This window comes from Drosophila sulfurigaster, chromosome 3, assembly GCF_023558435.1.
Source record: "Drosophila sulfurigaster albostrigata strain 15112-1811.04 chromosome 3, ASM2355843v2, whole genome shotgun sequence".
Lineage (NCBI taxonomy): Eukaryota > Metazoa > Arthropoda > Insecta > Diptera > Drosophilidae > Drosophila > Drosophila sulfurigaster.
Genome location: NC_084883.1, coordinates 10,448,843 through 10,476,836, shown reverse-complemented (window position 1 = coordinate 10,476,836; position 27,994 = coordinate 10,448,843). Strand labels below are relative to the sequence as shown.

The 27,994-nt window shown below is 40.9% G+C and overlaps 1 protein-coding gene across 1 annotated transcript in view; it reads left to right on the top strand.

The window, feature by feature from the left end:
• LOC133840724 (transcription factor HIVEP3) overlaps positions 1-27,994 on the top strand; it is a 61,019-nt gene that overhangs the window by 29,240 nt on the left and 3,785 nt on the right. The window contains exons 3-6 of the mRNA XM_062272719.1: positions 20,720-22,272; positions 23,013-23,903; positions 23,971-24,090; positions 24,160-27,299. Coding sequence (XP_062128703.1) covers positions 20,720-22,272; positions 23,013-23,903; positions 23,971-24,090; positions 24,160-27,299 — 5,704 coding nt within the window. The remainder of the gene's footprint in view (positions 1-20,719; positions 22,273-23,012; positions 23,904-23,970; positions 24,091-24,159; positions 27,300-27,994) is intronic.

Genomic DNA, 27,994 nt, shown 5'->3' with positions numbered 1-27,994 from the left:
AATTATTTATAACGATAGTTGAAAGTACTATCATAAGTAGTTCGATAGACGGCGGGTGATTGGCAAGCGATTGTTTTTCTTAAATATTTGACATAAGTTTAAATATATCGATAGTTTTATCAAATCGTGACTTTTAATTCAAATTTTCTCATTCGTTACCAGTTACTATTGTATAGCCATCGTTATTAATAATTTTCCAGCATAAATTCCATTAAATTCACACTTTATTTGCCTTATCGGTTAACTAAAACGAATTTATTTTATGATTGATTTATATCATTGCATATTACCTACCTGTCCGTTTATCGGTTATCGTTATCTGCCAAGCACTCACTGACTCACTAACCTGGGAATCTCAGCAAACTGTACTCAAAAGTATTCTTTTGTTGTTGTTGTTGTTGTTGTTGTTGTTGTTGTGATATAGTGTGCACAAAAAAAGTGAAAAGTACAATAATATACGACCTGATTGTATGTTTGACCTTCATAATGGGTTTGTCGATACGTCTATTGGATTTTTATCAGTGAATCGACCGAAACGTAATTCCCCAAACTATTCTCTATCTACCTTTGCCCCACTCCCCTCTCTTTCTTTCGCAGTCTTCCGCTGTGCCAGTTCCTTTAGCTTGGGTAATGCCGTTTAATACAGTTTTATTATGGGTCTGACAAGCACCAGGCAATTACACATATAGGCGAGCACCCATTTATACTCCATCTACTATACTATATATACATATATATGTATATGTCAATGCTCGACAATATTGATAAAAATGCGTGCACGAAGTACAACAATGTGTGTGTCTGTATGCGTGTGTGTGTGTGAGCATAAAATAGAATTCATTTTAGTTGATAAAAGAAAGCGAATGGCGTGATTCACGATAGAAGTACAAACAACACTAAGAATAATAATAATAAAATATGCGTTGCCTATGGAAAAAAGCAAACATATTTACATTCTTATAAACAATTTAATGCGTATCAACAAAAGATTATGCCTTATGCACACACACACACACACACATACGAGTCGACTTATGGGCTTTCATTTATTTCAGTTTATTTCTCTTTTTTTCGCCAGCTGCTTTTGCACATTTCACTTTCATTATCAATCGCACTGATAACAAGTTACGTGACGTACGAACAGATATGATACGATACTCACATACGGAGTACATTTCTCACCTCACTCACCTCGCATAATTCATTTATTTAAATTTAGTTCTATATTTATACTTTTGATAAAGATACAATTGTACTGAAATTGAATTATTTTCAATGAATTTGATTTTAAATGTGCCACAAACGTCCTTAAATATTTATCAATCAAATGTACTCGCAAAAACTTGCCTTGTTTTATTCCCTCTCAAAGGTTATTATAGGTTGTTGCTTAGAGACAAAGAGACGCCTTATCTAAATTTATTGTTGATCATTATCAATCAAATAGTCTGGTTGTCTATTCGCCCGCCTGTCTGTCTGTCTGTCCGTCTGACCCACGATCTCAGAGACTATCAGGGCTTAACACTTCAAATTTGGTATTTGAGTGTCTCTAAGCCAAACGTAGGTGAAGTATATTCTTCAGCTGTATAAGGCACGACTAACACATTTATAGGCTCGTATCTCTTAAGTACCACTTAAGAAGTGCTTCCCCTTTGGTCGCCCATCATTTTTATTGAACCTCTTTGCAATTTATTATCGCATAATTTTAAAATTTGCAACTTTGTTAGATAAGATGGTGAAATTACTATAAATAACCAGTAAGAAGGCTACAGTCCAGTGTGTTTGATGAAATGCATACTCATTTTTAATATCAGCAAAATAGTGCGGTATTATCACTCAGATATACCAAATTATTAAACCGAAAAAATACTGATATAACACAACGTTCCAAATATACCATAAATTACAATATATGCAAAATTAGATTATAATAGATTAGATTACAATATATACCAAATTGTAAGCAAAATATACCATAGCTTACAAAATATGTCAAACTGGTAACCACAGCTATAATGACCCGACAATTATAACCGATTTTTGCCATATAAAAAAATGTCCTTAATAAATACTACGTTTTTCGTTTGATTGCAATTGTGACGGAAGATAGCCGACATCTATTTTGAATAAAGGCAAAACAACAGTATTATTCTTAAAATATACCGACTCAATATTTCCCAAAAATTCTGAAATATTTCAATGACTCTATTTTGTATATTGATATAGTACTACATTCAAAACATACCACAGATTAAAATGTATTCCAAATTGTCAACCAAAAAATACCATAGAATGCGATATATACCAAATTGTCAACCAACCCCATTAAGACCCGACAGTTACAACCGATTGTTGCTATTTAAAAAAATTCTTGATTTTTGGTTTTAGCTTTAAACATTGGTATTCGTTTTTCTCAATTTGCGTTGCCGGAAAGGGCGTAGCATATGTTAATCTTGGTGTAATAATAAAAAAAAAGGTTGGTAAACATTAGTCTGATATAGACAGAAAAACATGGTACTGATCAAGAATATTTATACTTTTTGGAGTGGGGTGGCATGCTGTTTTTTCTAATATATTTTTTTTCCTGGCGGATTAAAGTTTATTATAGCGTATGGATAACGAATATAAAAATAGCACATACTAAACGACCGACAAATAATTAATTTTGTTAAATATAAAAACCGGAAAGAGTCTACAATTTATGAGAATAAATTGATTTCCTCAGTTTCCTCAGCAATTATTCCAAGAACACTTCAAATCTAATTAGGATGAACGCGGAAAGGTGCAAGGATATTAAATAGCAATATGTTGACCCTAAACTATGTTGAGCATCGTCTTTGGGTATTCAAGAAGATGGCCAATGACACCGTCACGGGGTTTTTCCGCAGAATCAATTGAGGATAACTGTAAGCTGAAACTGCTACCTGAGCAGGACTTTTGGGCTAAGCCCTCGAAAGGGCAGCCAGCAGGTCTGCATGACAGTGTCAAGTGGCTTTAATATCCCTTTCTAAGGGCCAAATGTCAAGTGACGAGCGCCGAGAGCCGAGCGTGTTTGCAAATCCCCGGCGCTACGTTGGTCTATTGATGATTTTATGGGTTTTACCCGCTAAAAATGTAATTTTAATGATGCCACTTCGTCTGCGATTTGCAGAGTGCCGAAGGTACAATATCTATCTGTATCTGTATTTGCTAGGTAACAGGTAAAAAGCTGCGCAAATCCATTGACGCAAGTCATTAAGCTGTCTCGCTGCTGTCTGGGGCCATACAAAGTATCTTGTAGCAGCTGCTGCTGCTGTTGCTGTTGCTACAATGCAAATATGCCAAAGCAAATGAAATGAAAGATGCAGATACAAAGATACACAGCAACAGATACTCACGATACAGATACAGATACGGGCCAACTGAGCCAGCAGCTGAACATTCACAGCATATTTTCAGTGGCGTCGCCAGTCTGCGATCGTTTTATTTACTCGCCGCGTTTGAATACTTATAAAAGCGACACGAAGTGGCAAGGAATGTATCTGTATGTGTATATGTGTGTGAGCAACGTCGCCCAACTGGCGATTCCCAATCAGCAGCCGCCAAGGCGAGACCACATACATGCACAGCAATTGTATCTACAACAACAACAACACCAACAACAACTAGAAGCTGACACACAATGAACTCATGCGCTGATACATCCAACGCAACAATCTAGCAGAGACACTCAGCGCAGTACGTAGAACCAGAGAATTATAAGCAAAGTGATAGACAACACAGTGCGACGCCACATACTCGCATTCATCTACATATGTATTCACTATTCAAACACGCACTCACACATTCACACACTCAGTCAGTCATTGGGGAGGCCAGCACATGGTAAATGTTGGGCGCACTACAAATTAGATTTATATTTTTCGCGTATGGCGTGTCTATAAACAGAGCCCAGCGGAAACTATTCAAATAATAATGAATGCTATTCACAACTAAACACGACTATTGCACATGATTAAAGTGTGTAAATAGTCTATAGAGAAATAATCATTTCAGCTTTATTTATTTATTTAAAGTCAATATAATGAAGATTACTTAACAACAGCAAAAAAGCAATTAATAAAAAACAAGTAAACCAACTAGAGTCGAGTGTGCTCGACTCGGAGATTCCCGCTACCCATTCAATAACAAATATATGCAAATATACTTTAAAATACTACAAAAATACTAAAACACAATAAATGCTATTGTTGGTATATCGATATACCTATATTCAAAAAATATTATACACTACAAAATATATCACCGAGTCTAGCCTTAAAATTGCACTTCCTTTTCGATTTTTGTCGATTTGAGGGGGCGAAAGTGGGCGTGGTAAAACTTGAAAAACAAACTTGATCTGCGTAGAAATATAAAAAGTGCTGTAAAAAAAATTAAGCTCTATTTCTAATAGTCTCTGAGATCTAAATGTTTATACGGACGGACAGACAGACAGACGGACATGTCTATATCATCCCTATACCCTTCTACCCCATGGGTAACGGGTATACAAAAAAAAACTCGTAAATACTTTACGTATAAAAGTTCATTGAATTCAACTCCAATGCAATAATATTCTATAAATAATTTACTAGATTATGAAACACTTGAAATAGATTAACTAAAATAATCTAATCATTACACCATGAATTTTACAAAAATTCTCAACACAATCATCATCACGTTATATTCATATTGAACTTAATTAAGTTAGAAGCATATTGAATCACGAAATATTTAAATTTGAATGGTGTTGATGTTCATATTATTTATAATTAGAAGATTTACCACAGGTTGGTTTCTTAGTATTAGTTTCTTATCGATATTATTATGCAAACAATCTCAGATGTTATTTACAACACAAATAAAAAAGCAAAAATACATTTTTTAAACACTTAGGCAAAACGTTGTAATAAAAGTCAAGTAATCATGACAAAATATAATTATATTGGCAATCAGTTAACACAAATGATATCGCAATCAATCGCTTCATTATCACTTGTAATAATTTATACGCATTAAATTAATTGTCAATATTTATTAACATTCATAAGTAACAACAGTTGTTATATAGGCGTAAAGTATATAAACTCTTATATTAATTAATTCTAGTTATAACATCAACAATTCTTTTGTCTACACAGCAGTTTACACATATGAATCGTAAATCAATCTAAACACATGATTCACTTTTCATATCTTTTAAGCACATGAAATTTCATGTGGACTTCAGTGGCTTTTTGCACTCTAGCAAATTCCTGCTGGGGTTGCGAAATCGCAAGCGTTGTTTGTCGATTCGCCAGTTAGTCAGCTAGTCATTCAGTCAATCTGTCTGCGTATGATCGAAAAATGGCTGTTGGCAATCAACCGCAGTCACAGTTTTTGCTGTCGGAGTCGCCGCCAGCTGCCAATGTCCAATCGCCATGACTGCAGATACATTTCACGTATGTGTAGATACAAAATACTCGTACAAATATGCAAATGCTCATGACGTGCGCGCACTTAGCGTTTGCTGTTGTTGTTGTTGTTATGGTTGTTGTTACTTCTACTAGTTTTATGGGCTGGCAGCCATCGTCATTCATAGAGAGCGAGGGAGACACATAGATACGTATACACAAATAGATATATATACATACATATATCGTAAATTGTTGTTGTTATTGTTGCCCAGTTGAATTGTGCAAATATTAACCGAAATTGACAATGTAGATACAGTTTCAAAGCGGGTATATCGACACTTTGATACCCTATTAATTCAAGAATATGACTAATGCATAAAATCAAATAATATTTGTAAAATTTAACATTAATTTTCTAGCAATCTTAATTTATTTGCTACTTGATTGCATTCAGAACCATCTTCGTCGTACTCTAGTAATTACAGGGTATTATATAGTTAAATAAAATAATAATACACTGGCTATTGGTATAATCAGCTAGAAACGTCATGTTCCACTTCAATACATTAGAGGGTATTTAGTTAAATACAATTTTATTATACATATTATAAAAATAATAGTAAAATAATATAATCGCCAATCATTTCCTCCTTTTTAATCATCATGACCATACATTTGCTTGCCTTTACAGAGTATTTAGTTTGTCATATTCCATTTCTTGACATTACAGGGTATTGAATTAAATACAATTTTATTATACATATAATAAAATTAATTCCATATAATCACAAATCATTTCCTCCTTCATAATCATCATGATCATCAATATGCTTGTCTTTACAGGGTATTTAGTTCCTCATGTACCACTAATTGATATTACAAGATTGTTAGTTAGAAACAATTTCACATACATATTATAAAAATACTAATATCATATAATAACCAAATATTTCTTTGCAATTTAGTGGAATTTATATTTATTCTTTGCTTTTACAATCATCATGACCCTCCGTTTGCTTGTCTTTGCAGGGTATTTAGTTATCACTCGAGTCAATATTTGAAGTAACAAATCTTCTGCTTCTACATTGTGACTTGATTGTTTAGTTTAAATAAAACTTAACTTCCTTTGAGTGCATTACAGGGTGTCTTTCAATTGTGCATCTTTTTGTAGAGCATTTTTACATGTTTTTTTCCGTTTTGATTTTCTATTTTTCTTGTGACTGCCTTAAAATAGACCTGCGGCAAGCGTTGCGTGTCAACAAAATGAGCAATCAACGTGTTATAATAGCCAACTTTAGTGGCCTGTTCGAACTTCGAAACGACCGTCAACTGTGACTTTGTGACTCGCTCTCAACTCTATTTGTATCCACGAGTATCTCCATCTCTCTCTCTTCATTTGCTTTATATATTGTCTAGTCTCCAGTTCGACCACTTGACTCAATTGACAATTTTCTCTAATGGTTTGACTAATGTTGACTAAGGTCCACGTTTATATTGTGCTGACGCATAGACGTAGAAATAGTGACATTAGTCGGCCTCCAGTCCGTCTGAGCCATAGAGAAGCCTTACGACTAGCAACTGGAATGACAGATAAAACACCGCCCACAAAATTGACTGAAGGCCCATGGAGAACATGATAACAGATGGAATTAATTAAATTGTATACGGGGTTTCACGTCATGATAAATCATTCGCTGCCTCAAATGAATGGAATTTCTATTATAAGTTTCACTTTTAACTCAGTTTTAGAAATTGGAATTCCCTTTCACTGATAATAATACTGATTGGTTTATAGCCCAGTCTATATCAATGGGTATTAAGTTTATGTACGCGTTATGACTAAAATATAACTCATGTATTGATTTCGCACAAACATTATTTTTAGCTTGCGCTCTTATCCCTACATTAAATAGGATGACGCTCAAAATTATGCAATGCTTAATTAGCCGCAACATGATTGACGAATTTCGTTTGACTTCATGCTTTGTATGTGTGTGTGTGTATGTGTGTTGGAGCTTATGAGGCGTAACGCAAACTCGACTTTGGCCTGTCAAAGCTTTCTGACACCCGCTCAAATTTTTGCTCAACTCATTGAGCAAAAGCCAAAGCCAAACCACAAATTCTCAAAGCTCAACAGGTCATCACATGTATTGCAAAGCATATTTCTATGTGCGTATGTATGTGTGTATGTTTGTGTGCTTACATTTATAAGTGGGTGCTCACTCTTCTCCTTGGGTGCTGCTACGCACTCTCTCTCTCTCTGTCTCTATCACTCTATGTGCCTGCTCTCTGCTCTTCATTTTTGCAATACGTTCCATACACATTCAATTAGTTTTGATTGTCGCTTCGCTTTCGTGCGTTTCACATCGTTTCTGCTCAATTAAAGAAGTTAACTCTATTGATTACGTTTAATATCGACGCAACGTCGACTACGGCCTGCCAGACGCTGAGAGTTCAAACCTGTTCCATCAACAACACCAGCAGCATTCAAATCGTGGGCAGTTGTTTTTTGAGGGGCATGTGCACGAGCGACAGAGCTGCAGAGCAACAGAGCAAGCGAGCGGTAATAATAACAAAGTTGGAGCCGACAACGTCGCCAGCATTGCTGAACTGTCCAGACATGATCACGTCGTCGTCGCTGTCGACGCCGTTGTTGTTGTCGTCGACGTCGTTGTTGTTATTCATGTAGCTCTTGTTGTTGCTGTTGTTGTTTTGGCTCCAATGATTGTTTGTGCTTCGCTTGTCCGTCGTCTGCACTGGAGCCGCCACTTTGGCGGCACTGTTCGATCGTAGCTTCTGGTTGCAATGTCTCTCTCCCCCGCTCATTCCCCTCACTCACTAAGTCATCATACTCGTTTCGCTTACACTCTCTTCTTCTCTCTCGCTCTCTTGATCGGCTGTTCGACGGCTGTTTTATGTTGCGCTTAATGGTTTCATTTGGCGGCTGCCGTTGTATATGTGCAAGTGCATATATGCACGCTTGCGTATAAGTGTGTGTGTGTGTGTCTGTATATCGATTACCCAATGCGTGAATGAATAAGAAGTCGTCAACGCTGCTGTTTTGGGGCCACTTGTGTCCATTGCAAAGGCTCCCGCACACACACGCACGCTGTGTTAATTGCTGTGTGCAAGTGTGTGTGTGTGCCTAAGTTTATTTTTAAGTCAATCGGTTCGAAAGACGTTTTATTGCCTGTAATCAATCGTCGCGTGCATGAAGAGCGGCGCAACGAACGGGGGCAGCCTCTTCGGCGATTCGTTCGATTGCTCACATTACATATGAATGTATGTACATACATATGTATGTATGTATTTACGTATGTGTCTACATACATTCATATCAGTGTTGAGCGCGTAGCCCGTTCGTCATGGTTTTATTGTGTTTATTGATTAGATTGTTTACCTTTTTTGTGATATCATCAACGGTGTTGCTGTCGACTCTTATCGTACGTCAACTGTCTAAATATGTGCTTATGTATGTATTTATGTGTATCTGCATGTGTGCTGCACATACATATGTAAAACTATTTGTATTTATGTTTGTGCGCTTGTGATGTGCATTGACGATAGGCGATAGTCTTATCGATTGGCTTCCGTTCGATTTGCGTTTGATATTTGGGTCTCTTGGCTAGACAAAGAGTCCACGCTGATTCGTTTCAATTCGTTTGCAGTTGTTGTCAAGCCAATTGCAGTTGTTTTATTTTTGCAGATAGGCACAGCAACACACACAAAGACTCAATGCATATGTATTCAATAATGAGTACAAAGTACAAAGTATCGATTTCTTGTGCCCTGCACAAAAGCTCAATGGGCAAGTATCGATAACATTGAAGGAATTACCATTCTAAATAAAAGATTCTTACTATCGATAGTTCCAAAGCCTATTGTTACTCGATTAGCGAAATCTTCAAATTATGGTAGTCCAAGTTGATAACCAATGGCAGCCCCCACACATTATTTAATATATAGATTAAGAATTGCCTTCCTCTTAACCGGAAAACCGCTTCAACTCAGCTATTAAGGGCAATATCAGCAGAAATAAAATATTTAGCACTCACACACACGCCGCCAAAAATACCCAATAAAAAAATCAATCAACACTAAACTCGCATGTTCATCCAACAACAAAATTTGCGAATGCCGAAATACAACAACTGCAAACCGCAACAAAAAAATCTGATATAAATTAACGCAAATACTGTACAGGCGACGCAAGAGCAACAAATATTCAGGCAGCCAGCCTTAACACTCCAACAAACCCCCACCCACCCTCTCGCTCTTTTAATTTGTCGACGCATCAGAAAATGGCGCACTACAAAAAAAAAGAAAAAAACGGCATACAAAACAAAAACAAAGTCAATTGATCTAATAAGCCAAGAACGCGGCGGCGCTCACTCATTTAAAGCAACAGCCCCAGCAGCGAGTTCTTTTATTCGCTTTTTGCTCATGCTACAACAACAACACAACAGCACGAACGGCACAATAACAACAACAATAGAAAATTTGCGCGCGGTGTGTTTTGGGGCTTCCCTGAGCAACAAGCAAAACCAAGCATACATACATTCATGTGTGTATGTCTGTACATATCGTATATATGAAACTCACACACATCGTGGTCGTACGCATACAGACATCCCTACATGCGAACATACACGACGCGCAACAGCCGACGACTTGGCACTTGCTGTGCTTGTTGTTCTTGGCGGCGCTGCGGCGGCCAGTACATTTGTCTGTACATACCCAGTCACAGGGACGGTTCAGCAATGCTGCGGGTCCCACGACTACTCAGCACTGATTCCACACAGCGTCATCACAAAATACAAAAATAGCCAGGTATAAAATGTGAGCTCGCAGCATTAGACAAAGAGAACAACACATTTATCATGCTAGAGGTGAGCCCCTTGGGCGCACAGTTCAAGTAACCGCAGCCGCTCGCATACACGATGACGTCGGCAGGCAGCAACAACAACAGTAGCAACAGTTGATCGAACATTCGAAGATCGAACGTCGTGCTGTTAAGTCGGCCTGCCCGGAACGGAAAGTGCGCACACAGCGATAGGCAGACACGGGCATACATATGAGAAGAGTAGTGAACGAACGAACATAAACAAATAGCGAATAATAAGAAACCGCAAAAGAACGACAACGTGTAGGCGAGAGTGCGAGTACAACAACAATAACAACACAACTACGTACTAAAAGAGTACAACTGTGAGTGCGAGTGAGAGTGACAACAAGTTTTGCATTAATCAAATTAGATCACAGCAGCAGCAGCAGTAAATGGCAAAGTGAGTTTTTAAATTGAGTTAAAGTTTTAGTCTCGTATGTGCGCAACGAATGAAAATGTATGTCATAATATGCTAATAAATCAAATATTCAAAATACAAAGTGCAAAAGTCGTTACGTTTCGTTTCGTTAAACTGCGTGATAGTGTGTGTGTGTCGTGTTTGCGTCTCATGTAAGTGTGTGTAAATGTAGCGATATTTAATTAGAAAATGAAAAGCAACAAATCGTTATAAGCGAGCGACGTGAGTGCGAGTGCAGAGGAATTCCAAGAAATTTTGTGAAAATTCAAAATAAACAAAGTCAAAGCCAAAGCAACGACGCAAGCAGAGACAGCAACAGCGACAACGACAACGGCGACAGCGACGTTTTGTAGCGCGCCACAAAAAAAAATAAAAGAACATCAACGATAATCACAACAACAGCAACAACATCGACAGGGCAACCCCCGCTGTAGTAGTTGTATTTGTAGTTGTTGCTTTTGTGGCGTCGTGATTTTGATTTTGAGGTCTGCTCATCTTCTCTGCCTCTTCTGAGTTCAAAGCAAAACAACAAAAGCAACAAAAAACAAATGTGCTCGGGTGAGTAGCAACAACAAGAAGGCAGCAACAAAACCAAAAGCAGCATAGTATGTGAAAGAATGAGATGAAGAGCGAAAGACAGAGAAAGAGAGGGTGTGAATGCATAAGCATGTGTCATGCTGTGCGCTCAATTTCACGTTTGCAGCAATAAGGAACACATTGGACTTGAACTAAATACCCTCAGTTCTCGACTACTCTTTAGCTCTCTCTCTCTCGCTCTCTTACGATGTCTCTCTACCTGCATGCAAAAGCAACGTAAATTAAGCCGGCGCCAGGATACCTGCCGTCAACAACAGCGACGGCAACGGCAATGACGACGTCAGCAGCGTGAACTAGCGCGAGTGAGCGTGCGAGCGAGACAAAAGGCTTGCAACGTCATTGACACAGCGAAAAAGGGCAGACCAAAAACGGCAGAGAACAAAGCATCTAAACAATGAGACGAAAGGTGGAAATCCACTTAAGAGCATAACAAAAGGCAACAACAACGCAGCATTGTGGGGGTGTGTGTTTGCTGGAACACTCATCCTTCGCAGCTTAGACAAGAAGAGTGGCGAGTGTGAGAGAGAGATGCCCCTGCGTTCAAGTGTTGTGAGAACAATTAAGCATGCAACAGTTAAGGCCTATCCGTATCTCTATGTGTGTGTGTGAGAGTTTGAGGAATGCCCTGAAACGAAAATTACGACACATGTTTATGGGTCTCGGTCTCGGCTTAGGCAACCCCTGACCTTGACAACAGATACAAGATACATGGCAAACAGATACGAATGCAGATACAGATTCAGATACGGAGATGGAGATACTCGCGACAATATTCAAACGCTGCGTGGGCGCAAATTCCATCAGCTAGACACACGATTATAATTTCGCATCGACAACATTTTTAACTGTTTATTCAAGCGTGAGCATCATCATTCCAACACACACACACACACATGCACACTCACTTTCTGTGTATTTTATAAGCATTAACTATGGATTTCTGTTTGTTTAACTCTTTAGAGGGGGAACGACCAAAAAAAATACCAGTTTGGCAAGCATTTTGTGCACGCTACGTAAGCGTTTTTAATTTAAAACATATAATCATACTCTATCCCAGCATACATTACTTTTTTCATAGAATATGCTCATTTAATGAGTTTATTCAACCATTTACTATTCATAAATGTTAACTGACGCGGAACATTTTAAATTATGTCAATTTAAAGCAATATCTTGAAAGAAAATTTAGGGTACAATTTATTTCGACACCCACCTTTAAAATAAAAACTTTGGCTATTCATTCTTGTTTTTGTTTTATTTTCGTCATTTTGCTAATATGCAAAAATCGACACATACACTTAAAGCAATATATTCATGGCATTTCCGTCCTTCAAACGCCACAAAAGCCAAAGACGAAATTTCGAATAAAAACATAAAAGAATGTTATTATTATTTCTATATCAGCAGACTTTTCGCTTGACTTGTAAATTTTACAATTTCCCCTCTCTTCTAATGAGATATTTACTTACACATAAATATTTATAAATATTAGGTGGCATTCAAAAATCTTCAAGTGAAATAATGTAATTCCCACTTTGGGAATACCCATCCTTCTCGATTAAATATATAATTTGGGATGATTAATAATTAGGAAGCGATCTGTAAAAGAACATTGAAATTCTTTGTTGCTGCCATAAAGTTATCACAAAAAAACGGCAAAGAAAAATGTGTTAACCAAAATGTCAATAGACATGTCTAAAATTATAACAATAGCTGGGAGCTAAAAACCCATAGATGAAATTGCGTACTGGCTAAATAAAAACACTTGAATGTCGTCTTACGTAGTTGGGCATTTAAAAATAAATTTTCTATTTGTTTAACACATCGAAAAGTGGAAATAGAAATTGAGAAAAATTCAAATCAGATGTGAGGAGAAAGCAAAAGTCTAAATGGGCTATCGGCTATGGGATGTCTAAACTTATCCTCTATCCTACACATAGAATGCAAAGAAAATAGAAAGGCATATATCACAATATAGAAGAACAACGAGAATATACATAATCGAATCTATTATTTTTTCGTGTTTTTTTTCCGCCTGATCTCAAATGTTTTTGTGTGTAAACAAAAATTTGGCTGGCAATTATTTAACACTTTTTGGCGCAGAATTCTATTTATATGTATGTGCCGATCTGAACTTTTCTATTTATGTTTATTTTGAACAATTATACGTTATACGTCGAAATCGTTCGTTCGTGGTCGCTTTGAACTTGTTTCAAAATGTCTTGCACATTTGTTATTAAGGCAATTTTCATTTCTGTTTTGCTTTCCTAAAATATATTCCTTGAGCGAAATTTATATTTTTCAAATTATTGACCAATTGAAAAAACAAGCAAATGAAATAGAAATATTTTTGATACGTTTTCATTCTAGTTTATAATGAAAGAAATATATGAATGTACGTTTGTGTTTTTCTTAATATACCATTTGGTTTTGATTATCGCCACACAAAATCCTAGAATTGCATTCCATAATATACATTTAATTTATAGATATAAATACTTGTACACAATCTATACTATGAATTCAAAGTGCAGTGCCAAGAAAAAAGTCGAAGTCAAGTCTCTACATATATGCTATTTAGTATACACAATATTTGAGTAAATAATCGGATGTATATGTAGGTGCGGTACGTCTATATCTATATATACATAGATGTATATATGTTTAAATTGGAACCTTGGCACTGGTCAACAAATTTTAAAGCGAATTTCTAATAGATTTTTACAAATATCTCTTGACGTCAAACATTTTGGGAATTTCCGCGCCCGAAAAACTAATTTCGACAAAAAGTCTTGTGAATTTTCGAAATTTTCGCAAATCTCAGATAATTGATTACTCATCCTCGATGCCCAAAGATTAGAAGTATTTTAGCTGTTGTCTAGTTGTTAATTAAGTTCATTTAGCTGTGAAATTAGTCTAGATTTTGCGAGAATAATAAACATTATTCTCTATGCTTGGATTATCAGCATAGTACGATCTTTCATGATAACTTCGTATCTTATCTTACTTGTCTGGTTAACTGGAAGTGCACCTTGACCTTCTCCAATCTCTTGACAAAGAACCTATCGTTATTTGATTTGGCATTAATCTCCCTTTCCCAAGCACAACATGGACTATACTGATTAACGGTTATCTAGAAATTCCCATTGTAATCTATATTTATTGATGTTTTTCAATTAATTTATCGATCAAATTATTGCGAATTTCGTATGTATACATTTTTTTTTTGGAATTTCAATATTTGTTTACATTCATGTGCCTAGGAACTGGAAACCCCTTTTAAAAGTAAACAATGTATTTTAGGGTGGTGGAAACTCTAGTTCTCTGAGTTTTTCAAAATAATCAGCAACAGTCATATGCTCATGAATGAGTGTGAGTGAATCCACACAATACATGTGAAATTGGCTTGCCTTTTGTGGTCAATGCGCGAAGAAGAAGAGGAAGAAGGGAAGGCAGCGAAAGAAGAGCGACGATCGTTAGCGCTGCTTAATCGCATTAATTTGATTTCCGACAAACACTCAAGTGTTGCTGAGTGCGACAACAACAGCAACAGCCACGAGAGTACGTCATAGGCCACAGCGAATAACAGGAGACAGAAAGACGCACACACACACACACACACTTGCACAGAGCATGAGCCACACGAAAAAAAGCGCTTATCAAGCGCTCTAGAAAGCTCGCAAGAGGCTGTTGCATTTGTGTTGGTGTCCATATTATCGCCCTCGTCGCGTCGATGAAAACAAGTAGCGCTGTCCAAAACACAGTCAGGCAGGCAGGCAGGCCCCAACTGCCAGGCCCAGCAAGCGAGCGAGCTCACTAGCTCACACACACGCATACACATGCACATGCACACACCAACACATGTATAAAACAGAGTATTGTCGAGACTCAACAAGCCAAACTCGTTTGCAGCCAGGCCGGGGGCAGGCAAGCAACAACAAAACGAGCAAAATTATTAAAATTTTTAGCTTGATTCATGCTCACACACACACACACAGACGGGTACTCATGCACACTGAAAGAAACGCACACACATGCCCACACTCTCACATAAATATAAACAAATGCAAACAACAACAAAACCTACGACGACGACGACGATGATGGCGGGTTTCCTCGTTTCTTGTGAATTGACTCAATATAATACACAAAAGCAAAGCAAAGCAAAGCGCAGGCAGCGTCAGCGCTCGGCCACAGCGACGCCAGCGGCAGTGGCGGCGACAGTGTTGTCAAGTTGTTTGGATTAGTCATGTTGCTTGTGTACAAGCAGGCATATGTACATATGTATGTATGTATCTCTGTATATACTTACATATGGTGTGTACAGTGGTCTCTGAGTAAGAGTATTATAGTATTGAAAACAGGCTACATACCTCGCCACATGGCTGCTCGTGCTCCACTCGAGAGAGCGCAGCGGGTAGGGGGCGAGTATCTTCGTTCGTGTGTAGACAGCTGCGGCAACTCTAGCGATTTGGCGCTCTCACACGATCGCAGTGTGCTGCTCATACACACATACATACGTACATATGTATGTTTGAATGGCGAGCAAGCGTATGTTGGTGTGTGTAGCAATTATTATTTTATTATCACTTTTTTTTCACTGCTACGTTTTGTGCTGTGTTTCTACGTTTTAAATGCTTTTGTTGTTATCGTTTCGTAGTCGCGTCGTTGTTGCTTTAGCTGCTGCTGGTGCTCCCCAGACCTTCCTTAGTCAGCAAAAATTCGCATGTGTATTTATTGGTTGGGGGCCTGAGCATGTGTGCGTGCGCGTGTTTATGGCGTGGCGCACACGTACATACATACATGTATGTATGTATGTGCATTGCTTGGATGTGTGTTTGTGTGTGTGTACGTAATCAACAATAGCGCTGCTATGGGCTGGCGACAGTCGTCGTTTTGTGTTCCCCCACTTCACGTCACCTGTTGTTGTCGTTGTTGTTGTTGGGGGCTACGTTTTTGCTTGATTTGATCATTTCTCAGCAGCAACGGCAGCGTCAGCCGACCCTGTGCTTACTTTTGATTGACAATTGCAACAGTGTGCGAGAGTGCGAATACGACTGCGACTGTTGTTGAAGCTGCTGCGGTATGCGACGTTGACGTTTTGCTGTCTTCTCTCGCTCTCTCTCTCCTCTTCCTCTGCTTTTCCCTGACGCGCTCAATTATTTGATTATTGTACGATTTTTTGCTCATTTCTGCTCGTGTCGCTGCTGGCTGCGCTGTTTGCTACCGCTGCCTGTCTTTGGGCTTTGAGTATTGTATTTGTGTGTGCGTATGTGTGCTTGTGCTTTTGTTTTCGCGCTGCTCTTTCGCCAGTTAGTCGCGTCGCGTCGCTTCTTCGTTTTCTTTTGCACACTCTCGCACTCACACACACTGATTTGTCTGGTTTTCGTTGTTGTTATTATTTCTTGCTGCTGCCGCCGCCGCTGTTGCTTTTGCCACTTGGGCACTGGTCTTTGAATGAATTTTTCAGCTTGCCTCGTCTAGTTGTCTTTAACTGCTTCATGCTCGCTGGTCGCTCGTCGTCGTTGTCGTCGCTCGTTTTGTTTGTTTGTTGCCCTGTTGTCGATGGACACACTTTTTATTCGTCGTAGTCGCCGTCATCTGTCGTATTATTATTGTCGTCATATTTTTTTTGGTTCGGTCGTTTTCATTCTCAAATTGTTGTGGCTGTGAACAGAGCAACAAAGCAGCGGTTCGGTCTATCGATAACCGTTACTATCGATTCCAGTTACCCATTGATATTCATAGTGAGCGCCGATTATAAAAACTGAGTCACAGGTACGAAGTGATTTTTGCATATTATTGCACACGATTCAAATTCAATGCAACTGAGTGTATAAAGTGATTGTGTTTGTATACGTGAGTGAGTGAGTGTTTATATTTTGCCGTTTCCTTGCCCATTATTTTGATCAGTCGCTGTTGCTTCTTCCATTGGAATTCCGCATTTCCGCGAATTGTTGTCGTTGCCGTTGCTTCATCGTCTTCACTCTCTTTACTTTGAATGCGGACGGAATATTGTTATTTGAAAATGGTTGAGTGAATAATACATTGGCGCTAATAAATTAACAATTGTTAAATGGTTGCGAGCGGCATAAAGTCAAGTCAAGCTTAAGCCAGCTGCAAATAATGACGTACATAACAACAATAACAACAACAACAGCAACAAAACAAGCCAGACACTGGCGCCGTTTTGTGCCCACCTTGTGCTTATTACACAAACACACATACGGCAATGTGGGTGGTGTATTCACGTAATGAGTGCTTGTGTGAGTGAGTGAGTGAGTGAGTGGGGCACGCGTAGGTGAGTGAGAGGGACGTCAATCAAGCGTGCACAGGGCTGAACTGAGTTGACGAGATGCATTCCATAAAATGTTATCGTGTGACGTAGACACGAGGCTGCTCAATTTCAAATCAGCCCATCATCATCACTGAGTGTGACAAGAAACGCAACCGTTCCGTACACACTCACACAGACACGTAAGATTGTAAGCTCTTTATTTGCAAATTGCACTTTGCGCAGAGCGAGTGAGCGAGATGGAGAGAGAGAATAAGGGAAGCAGCAATGGCGAGAGAGAGACAATGAGAAATTGCACATGCAAGTGCAATTCTGAAATACGTAAATACACACATACTGTGTAATTATTATATTTACTCGCTATATGCGTACTATGCCAGCAAGTTTATAGTACACATTACAACAGTAAATGCACATGTGTGCGTGTGTGAGCAGCTTAAACTTTGAAGCTGAATTCCCTAATAATAAAAAGCGACACAACTTATCGTTAAACAAAGTCAAAGTCGTGATAATAAAGCCATTTAAATATTTGCTTTTATTTTCATGCATATTTATTTATATTTTCTGTTCTGTTCTGTTCTGTTCTACTATATAGTACTATGTCTTGTCTCTATGTTGTCTTGTCGTATTTTGTGTGTTATTTCTTTCTTTCTTTTGCTGTTATCGCTTCAACTGTGCGCGATTAGTTTATTAATAACATACACTATGAAAAGCTCCTTGACATATGAGAATTAAACTGGCTTGTTTGTTTTAAGCAATTAATTTCTGATAACAGATCTATAAGCATATCATTTGAATGCGACACTCTCTGACAGGCGAAATGCTGATGACATAAGCTTGCTGCTTGTCCAGTGCTAGTGTCGCGATACTTTATGGCATAACTGTAGCACGATGAACCAGAACAAGCTTCAAATGTGACACACATACAAAGTTCTCTGTCTGTGTATGTTTGTGTGTTTGTGTGTACACAACCTGCACATGTTGCTGCCAGTTTTAGTCTGAATCGAGGGTCTCATGTGCTTCTCTCTCTCAGCTGTTGGAAATTCCTGTTGGCGCCTGCTAAATTGACCCATTGACACGAATCGCACTACGTCTTTATTTATAATGCAATTGCTTAGAGCACACTCTGTCTCGCTCTTCCTCTCTCTCTCTCTATCTATTACTCTCTATTTCCTTCTCGTTCACTCTGTTATGTAATTGATGTTTATGCCGATGCTTAATCGACTTTATACGTTGAGGAAGCTAGCTGGCTTAATCTCCGGCATATGACACTTGAAAATTGTTTAATGACTGTCGACACAGCTGACGTCAAACAGGTGCACTAAAGAGTGACAGAGATGGAACGAGTGAACGAGCGATGATAGCTCAGTTTACATTTGCCCAGTTATCGGGTAAAGTTCTATTTCGTCTGATTGTGTGAGTAATACACAAAAGCGAACTCACGAGCAGGTAGACTCCCAACGAGTTCCACAAATAACTGATAACAACCAGCTCGACATTATCAATGGAATTTTTGGGCAACGTTTTTAGCGATATTTTTTTTTTTTGCTTTTTTATTGTTGTTTTCTTTTTTTATTTGTTGTATTATTTATTTTGCCATCGCACGTTATTTAAAGCTTTATAAATTGTTGATAAAGACATAAGTAAACACTGGCTTATAGACGAATACGAGCGAGTGTTTGTCTAACGACGCATGCTAAACAGTTATAGTATATATCAAAAATTTATATATGTATACAGTCAGTGGCAAAAGTCAATTAACGCGCGAGTTGAGTTTTATTTTCTCAGCTTCTCGTTGCATGTGCTTTCGAGGCTCTTTCACTGGGATTTACTAATCATTGTCACACACAGTATATAGTGGGTATATAGTATATACTCTAGTATATATGGGGTATTTGCTGCTGATAAGGCAGCACAGCACTAAGAGTAATCAGTGGGCTTTAGTTAGTCGCTTGCTTTACTTTTATTCCGTTGAGTCTATTAAGTTTCATATGCTACAAAAAAAAAAAAACTAAAGGGTCTCGCACAGTCGAATGTTATTGAGTGTTTTCTATCGGTTTAGGATGAGTTTCTTCACGTAGTCGCTTGCTTTACTTCTTTCCGTTGAGTCTATTAAGTTTGTCATGCTACAAAATAAACACTAAAGGGTCTCGTACAGTCGAATGTTATTGATTGTTTTTATTCGGCTTAGGATGAGTTTCGTTTTTAGTTTAGTAAGGTTAATCAATGTGCTTTACTTAGTAGTTTGCTTTACTTTTATTTCGTTGAGTCAATTAAGTTAAAAAAAACACTAAAGGGTCTCGCACAGTCGAATGTTATTGAGTGTTTTTTTTATCGGTTTCGTTTCATTTTTAGTTTAGTAAGGTTTTTCAGTGTTCTTCAGTTAGTCGCTAGCTTTACTTTTATTCCGTTGATTCTATTAAGTTTGTCATGCTACAAAAAAAACTAAAGGGTCTCACACAGTCTAATGTTATTGAGTGTTTTCTATCGGTTTAGGATGAGTTTCGTTTTTCGTTTAGGGTCTATGGGCAACAGGTGAATGTTCAATGCGCTTGCGAAATAGAAAGTTGATAAAAAAAAGTGTTTGGTTTGAGCTTTGTATTTATGGGCATATTATACAAATATTTGCAACAAACATTTCGCCTGATGCAGGAATTTCCCAACCTGTTTTATTTTTATGATATATTTCATATTTATATGTGTTTATATTTTGAGCAATTAGCATGTGCCGTTGTCGTCGTCGGCATTATCAGCGTGTGCTCTGATAAGATTGAGAGCCCAATTAGCTGCGATAGTTAACCGCGTTGTGATGAAATGGCCAAAGCCAAAGGCAAAGGCAAAGCTAATGCCATTGCCAACAACAGCTGCCAAGCACTTGAATTATTCAGGGTGTAGACTGGACAAAATCCCAATTTGAAATGCAAATAAAATATTAATGGAGACAAAGTTGCGAGCAACACAAAGGTTGATTATTTATTAAGCATGGAAAGTACCAAGTAAAAGTGCTTTAAGTGCGACAATTGCGAGTCTAGAATATTTTCGAACAAATTTCTATTTATATAGGCATTTAATTAATAGTTTATTTCATCTTTTGTTTCGTGTTGTTGCAGATGAGAGCGTGGCAAACACATCGCAGGCGAGCAAATTTGATGATACTATGGAAAATGCAACAACAAAGCATTACAAAACGACAACAGCAAACAGTAAACAATACAAGAGCAACAATAAAGTGAGCAGCACACGACGTGCCACAGCAACAGCAGCAGCCGCCACAGCAGCAGCAGCAACAGCAGCGGCAACAACAGCAACAACCACAACAACAACTAAGAAGCAAACATATCGCAACAGTAGCAACAGCAGCGAAATTGCAGCCAAAACAAACAGTAACAAGGTCAACAATAAAACAGCAACAATCACAGCAGCAGCAGCAGCAACCGTCGCAACAATTGCTGCAACAACAGCAGCGACAACAACAGCAACCAGTACAAGCACACGAGATAAACTCAACGAGTTGCCAGCTCAAGTTGCTGACAGCAACAACAGCAGCAGCAACCACAACAACAATAATAACAGCAACAATAATAACAACAACAACAACAACAACCACCACAGTGATAATAGTATTAGTGAGAATAATTATGAATTTAAGGGTAGAGATAAAGCGAACCTAAGTGATAGCAAAATGACGCTACAACATGTGGCAAGCAGCGCAGCAGCAGCTGTGGACACAACCACAAATCATGTGGTTGCCGGCAACGGTGCAGCAATGGCAACCGGCGTTGCCAGCAGCGATGAGGCAACCACAGCGGCAACAATTGCCGATTGGACGAACACAACAAACTTGCGTTATCTGCACAAGAAGTTCAAACGCTTGGCCAGCACCACCGAGGCAGAGGCTGTCGATGCGGTGCGCACCACATCGTTGTCCTCGAACAGTTCCCTATCGCCACCGCCGCCAGCAGCAACCATAGCCGCCATAGCAGCAACTGCGACTGCGGCGCCAACAGTGTCAGTGCCATTGCTCAATGGGCATGAATTCAGTGCCAGCAACAACAGCCATGAGGAGAGCAACAACAACAACCACAACAATAACAACAACAGCAGTAAGCATGTTGCTGCTGCGCCAAGAACGCGCACACCTCTCAGCATCAGCAACAGCAATAGCAACAACAATAGCAACAGCAACTATGCCAGCAATGCAACATTGTCGCCAGCAACATTCGCACAGCATCAGCAATCGACACAGCCAACATTACCAACAACAGCATCAGCAGCAGCAACTACAACGGCAACAATTGCCACAGCTGCCGCCGTGCAGCAACAGCAAGCTATAGCAACAGCTGCAGCTGTTGCTGCTACGAGCAATTCACCTGCCGAGAAACCAGGACGCTACGTTTGTCCCTATTGCAACATGAGCTGTGCCAAGCCGTCGGTGTTGCAGAAGCACATTCGTGCCCACACCAACGAACGTCCGTATCCCTGCGACACCTGCGGCATTGCCTTCAAGACCAAGAGCAATCTCTACAAGCATTGTCGCTCCCGTTCCCATGCGTCACGCATGCGCGGCTTCGATGTGCCTGCCAATGAGGCGGATGGTCTGTCGGATCAGGATGGCGATGGCGAACTGAGCAACAGCAGCTCCGAGCTTCTAAGTGTCGAAATTGTAAGTATTAAATTGAAGATTAGTTTTGAAATATGATAGTAAGCGAGAAGAGTAATCAAAAATTAGCATTGCAATATATCAAGTTTATCCGCAAATCTAGAGTCGCTGTAAAAAATTTTTATAAATATTTTATAAACAGAATATTAATAATTATATTATAAAAGTAAAAAACTCTTACCGTATAGTATATTTTTAGTGTAGTAGTATATTCACAATCTGGTATAGTATATTTTTAGTGTATGAGTATGCTGATTTACCATTTTTAGAATCTAGCAATCACAAATAGTATATTTTATAATATTATGTTTAGAATGTTGTGGTATATCGATATAACATTTGTTAATATAACATTGGTTAATCAAAAATAGTGTTTTTTGAGTATTGCGGTAATAAACACAGTATATTTTAAAACAATATGTTTTGAATGTTGTGGTGTATCGATATACCATATGTATACATATAAATTGGTATATTTATGTATTGTTTCGATATATTTGAAGTGTACCGAGTGTATTTCATATTAGTATATTTTGAATGTAATAGTATATCACATACCATGTTTTTAGGTACTGTTGTACTTTAACTATAATACCGTTCTCTCAATTATTTTGCATAATTAGCTTTTGAAATTTTTAGTGTTGCCTTTTGGCAATTGTTAGGTGTTAGTTAAACATCAACCAAATAAACTGACTCGTATATATAATATGTTATTTCTAAATATCTGTATTTTTTTTTTATAGCTGAGCCGTGCAGAGTCGCCCTACGACGAGCCGATGGCGTCGCCAACGCCATCGCCCTCAACGCTATCGGCGGCAAAGAGCGCATACTTGCAACAGCCGCCGTTGCCGCAGCACATGCAACAATTGCCGCTAGGCTCGCCGGCAGCTGGCACGTTGCCACCGCCAACAGCGGATACGTTGCACTCGGCGACGGCGCAGCATCGTCAGTCGATTGATTACAAGCCATACAAGCCCAAGTTTCACAATGCAGCGCTGTATGCGCCTGGCAGCAGCAGCAAGGAGCAGCAAGTGCAACTGCAAGTGCTGCAGCAGCAGCAACAGCAACATCAGCAGCACCAACAACACCAGCAGCAGCAGCAACAGTTACTGCAACAGCAGCAGCAGCAGCAACAAAAGTTATTGTCCCAGCAACAACAGCAGCTGCAGCAGCAACAACAGCAGCCAACGTTGACGCATCCGACGCTGTCGCCGAGCACACAGCTAAAGCTGAACAATCACATCAATTCGCATCAGATGCAACTGCAGCTGCAGCATCAGCAGCAACAACAGCAGCAGCAACATCTGCACACACAGCAATCATTGCTGCTGGCAGCCGCCGCCAACCCGGCGGCATTAAGTGCATTGCCGCCACCGCCAGCGATGCCCACGAGTGTTTACTTCTTGGGGCAGCCGCAATATTTCAATCCAGCAACGGCAGCAATGCATCAACAGGCGCTTGCCTTTCACCAAATGCAGTTCCAGCAGCACTTGCAGTTACAACAGCAGCAGCAGCAACAACAACAGCAGCAGCAGCAACAACATTCTCCGCTGTTGAAGGCGCCTACGCATCAGCAGCCAGCGCAGCCACAACCGCAGCCCATGCAACAGCCACAAATGCCACAGCCACAGCAGGTGAGTTGTCTTTAACATTTCTTACCCATAAAATGTGCTACATCAATAACGTTTTCAAAACTTCCAGCTGATGCGTTCAACCAGTCAACAGACGCCTGCAGCAGCAGCATCATTGCCGGCACCTGCCACGCCCACGCCTGCAGCCAATCTGAGCAGTTTTGCCAGCGCGAGCGGAGGCATGCAAGTGGTAAGTGTTTGTGCACTCAATAAAATATAAAACAATTAATAATCATTCCCTATTTTTAATCCCCGACAGAATGTGGAAAAGGTACAGGAGCACATCTCGAAATTGATCTCACAGAACGAGGCTATAGTGGAGAACAAGGAGATTTTGCTGCAGAAGAAGTATCCCAAGCAGCTGAATCGTTCGCGCAGCTTCAACAATGCCAACAACAGCAGCAGCAATGCCAGCAGTAGCAACAGCAGCAGCAACATCATCAACAACAGCAGCAGTAATATCAACAATCAAGCGCAGTTGGGCGAGACGAAAGTGAATCTAGCACAGGCCATAGTGCAAAAACAGCAGCAACAGCAGCTGCAACAACAACAGCAGCAGCAACAGTTGCTGCAACAGCAGCAATACCAATTGTACATGCAGCAGCAACAACAGCAGCAGCACATGGAACCTGTGAATGGTTTGCTGAAGCGCAGCAGCTCCCTCACACCCTATGCGCTTAAGGCCACACCCACAGTGCCGCCCACGACCAACAAGCTGCAGCAACAGTTGCCACCGCCACCGTCGCCATTGCCGCTGCAAACGCTGCAATATCGTCAGGATCCAGCGACGCCGGTGCCCAAGTTGGAGCAGCAGCCACAGCAGGCAACGCCGAATCATGTGCAGCCACTGAATCTATCCGCCAAACCCAAACCTGTGGCGCCCACTAAGCAACCAGCGGCAACAGCAGCAACTGTTGCAGCCACCGCAGCAGCATCATCATCGCCAAGTGTGCCGCCAACTGCAGCGAAGAGCACCGCAAATGCCATGCAACAGCCAAACAATTCAATTATCAAGAATCTGCTGCTGAATGCACGTGGCTTGGCGGTGCCAATTGGCGAGGGCGACGATGCCGTCTACTCGTGTCCCATTTGTGCCAACGAATTTCGCAGCCCCGACGAACTGAAGCTCCACAACAGCACCTACTGCCAGGATGCGAGCAGCAGTGCCCCAATGAGTCCCGCTTCATCGCCGAGCAGCAAATACTTTCGCTCCAATTCCATATCGCTTAGTTTGCCCGAACTTAAATCGCACATGGCCAACTCGAAGAATCCTCTGTCGCTGGCGAAGCTCGCTTGGTCGCAGCTTAAGACGAAGCCCAGCAGTTTGGTGTTGAGTCGCTTGAGTGCAGCTCAGTCGCCGGCACGCACCTCCACAGTCACCGCCAGCAGCAGTAGCAGCAGCAGCAGCAACCACAACAGCAGCAGCAGCAACCACAACAGCAGCAGCAGCCACAATGTGCCGCCTAGCATTGATGCGAGCAACGTTGCCTTGCGCTTTGTGGACGCTCCGTTGCCATCGCCTGGTCCGCTGCTGGGCAAGACGCCGCTGGTGGATTACGCTGCCCCCCGCAAGACGCAGGACACTCAGGTGGTCATCACCAAAATGCACGAGGATCGTGTGGAGAACATTATTGTGGAGACGCCCGCCAAGCGTGCCAAGCTGCAGGCGAGTAATGATGTGGCCAGTGGAAGTGGCAGCAACAACTCAGCGTTTGCACTGCCCGCAACTGCGCAGCTGCAACTGTTTGGCGGCAACCACGAATTGCAGTCGAATAACAGCAACCTTACCGGCAACTACAGCGCCAAGGAGGAGCGTCTGCGTCGCTTCACCTCCTCGGGCGGCACCATGATACCGATCTCCGAGTGTCCCGAGCTCAACAACAGCCCGAAGATGATACGTACCCCGCTGCTCTCCGGCGGCAGCTTCCAGGAGATGTCGCCACGTCTGGCCGATGGCAAGGAACGCAAACTGTCGACACCCAGCAATGGTTTTCTACTCAACACCGGAGCTGGAGCAGCTTCGACGGCACCGCAGCACTTTCAGTTTCCGCCCATCAATTCAATCACCGCCTTCAATCCATTGACTCTTCCGCCCATGAGCAGCAACAGCAACAATCCGGTGGAATCCAACAAGGCCATTCCCTATGTGCCTGGCATTCCAGGACCTGGCAGCCTGTCGCTGTTGCCGCCACCACAGCAACTGCAGTTGCCAAGCACAGGACGTGGTCGCAGTCCCAATCGTAAGCAGCCCAGTCCGAACCTGTTGCCCGATGCTCCGCTTAAGGCTTTGTCACCGTTTGGTGGCGTTCAGAATCTGCCCAGCGAGTTCAGTCGCCAGCCACCGACGCCGGCACAACGCAATGCGCTGCAGTGGAACAGCAACAAGGCAGCAGCCGCAGCTCCAACAGCTGCTGCAAAGCAACCTTTCAATTTTCTGCGCATGGCGGACAATGTGAAGGCAACGCCGGAGCAAGCTGCCATCGCTGTGCCTGAGGTGCGACACTTTAACTTTGACAATGTGCACAAGACACAGCAGCAACAGCAGCAGCAGGAGGCGCTGGCGCCGCTGCACGTGGACACACCCGAGGAGTCAACCAGCGCTGCCAACAACAACACCTCGACCAGCACTGGGGCCAAATCAAAGTTTCTGCGTCCCACAAGTCTGCCCCTGAAGCCGGGCACTTTTACGCCGAAGCGTCATCATGGCATCACACCGACAGCGAATACGCTGCCCTTGATCTCACCGGAAACACCGCGTCCCTCGAAGTCGTGTGTGCAGCTGTATCTCAATGGACACGCCTACACGTATCTGGGTCTCAAGTGCAGCACCAAGATGTTCTACTGCACCGTCAACTGTCCGCAGCCTTCGTATGTCGCCGGCATGCACAAGTTGTCCATGTACAGCGTGTGGCAGGTCTGTGAGGAGAATCAACCGCATCCGTTGGGCTTCAAGCCCAAACAGGTAATGGCTTTGTATGATTCACGACAGAAGCTCCTGGGTAGCAGCTCTTCCATGGCCATGGCGGGAGCTGGCAAGATGCTCTATTCGGTGGTCAGTTCACAGCAGACTGTCAGCACTTGCTCCACCACGGCAAATGGACAGAGCAAGTTCTATCAGCATCAGCTGAAGCAGGCGGCGCCAGCGATTGCCACGTTGAGCGAGGCGAATGTCGCTGCCAAGGCGAGCGAAGAGGCGGCTGCCAAGAAACTGGAGACGGGACAATTGCTGGTCGGTGGCTACGAGTCGCATGAGGATTACACCTACATTCGTGGACGTGGTCGCGGTCGTTACGTCTGCTCCGAGTGCGGCATTCGCTGCAAGAAGCCATCGATGCTCAAGAAGCACATTCGCACGCACACCGATGTGCGTCCCTTCACCTGCAGCCACTGCAACTTCAGGTAAGCAACAGGCCATGCCTTTTAAATTATGTAGTTTGTGATGAGGAAAGAAAATATTAAGGTACAGCTTAAGGGGTTGAGAGGCTGAAATTTATATAGGTCACAAATATCAATACTTTCCTTCCATTCATAAAAAGAGTCAAATCTTTCTTTTTCTGCTAAAATCAAATTTTCTTTATTCATAGAATAAAATATAAAGATACAGATTAAAGGGTTAGAAGGCTGAAATTGATGTAACTACTAAATGTTAATGTTTTACTTCCATTCCTAAGTACGAGCTAGGAGCTTGACATTTTAAAGAATATATATGTTAATTCTTAATGTAGGTTTTAAAGTTTTCTTCTTATAGTAACACCAATAACTGTTGGATGGAGACACAACCCACAGCTTGGTAGTAGCTGGGAGGTTGACACTTGAATAGAGTTTTAATGCTAATTCCTAGTGTTGATCCCTACTCAAATATTGCATTTCGTTGGTAAAATCCAATTTTCATTTCTGACTGCGATGTGGTGTGGTACAGCTCAAATGGTACGACCTAGGAGGTTTTATAAACCATATATATTAATTCCTAATGTAGTTTTCAAAGTCTTTTGATTAAAATAACATTCATAAATGATTGAATGTCTGAATTATGTAGGCACAACTTGGTAGGAGCAAGGAGGTTGAAGCTTGAATACAGCACAAATGCTAATTCT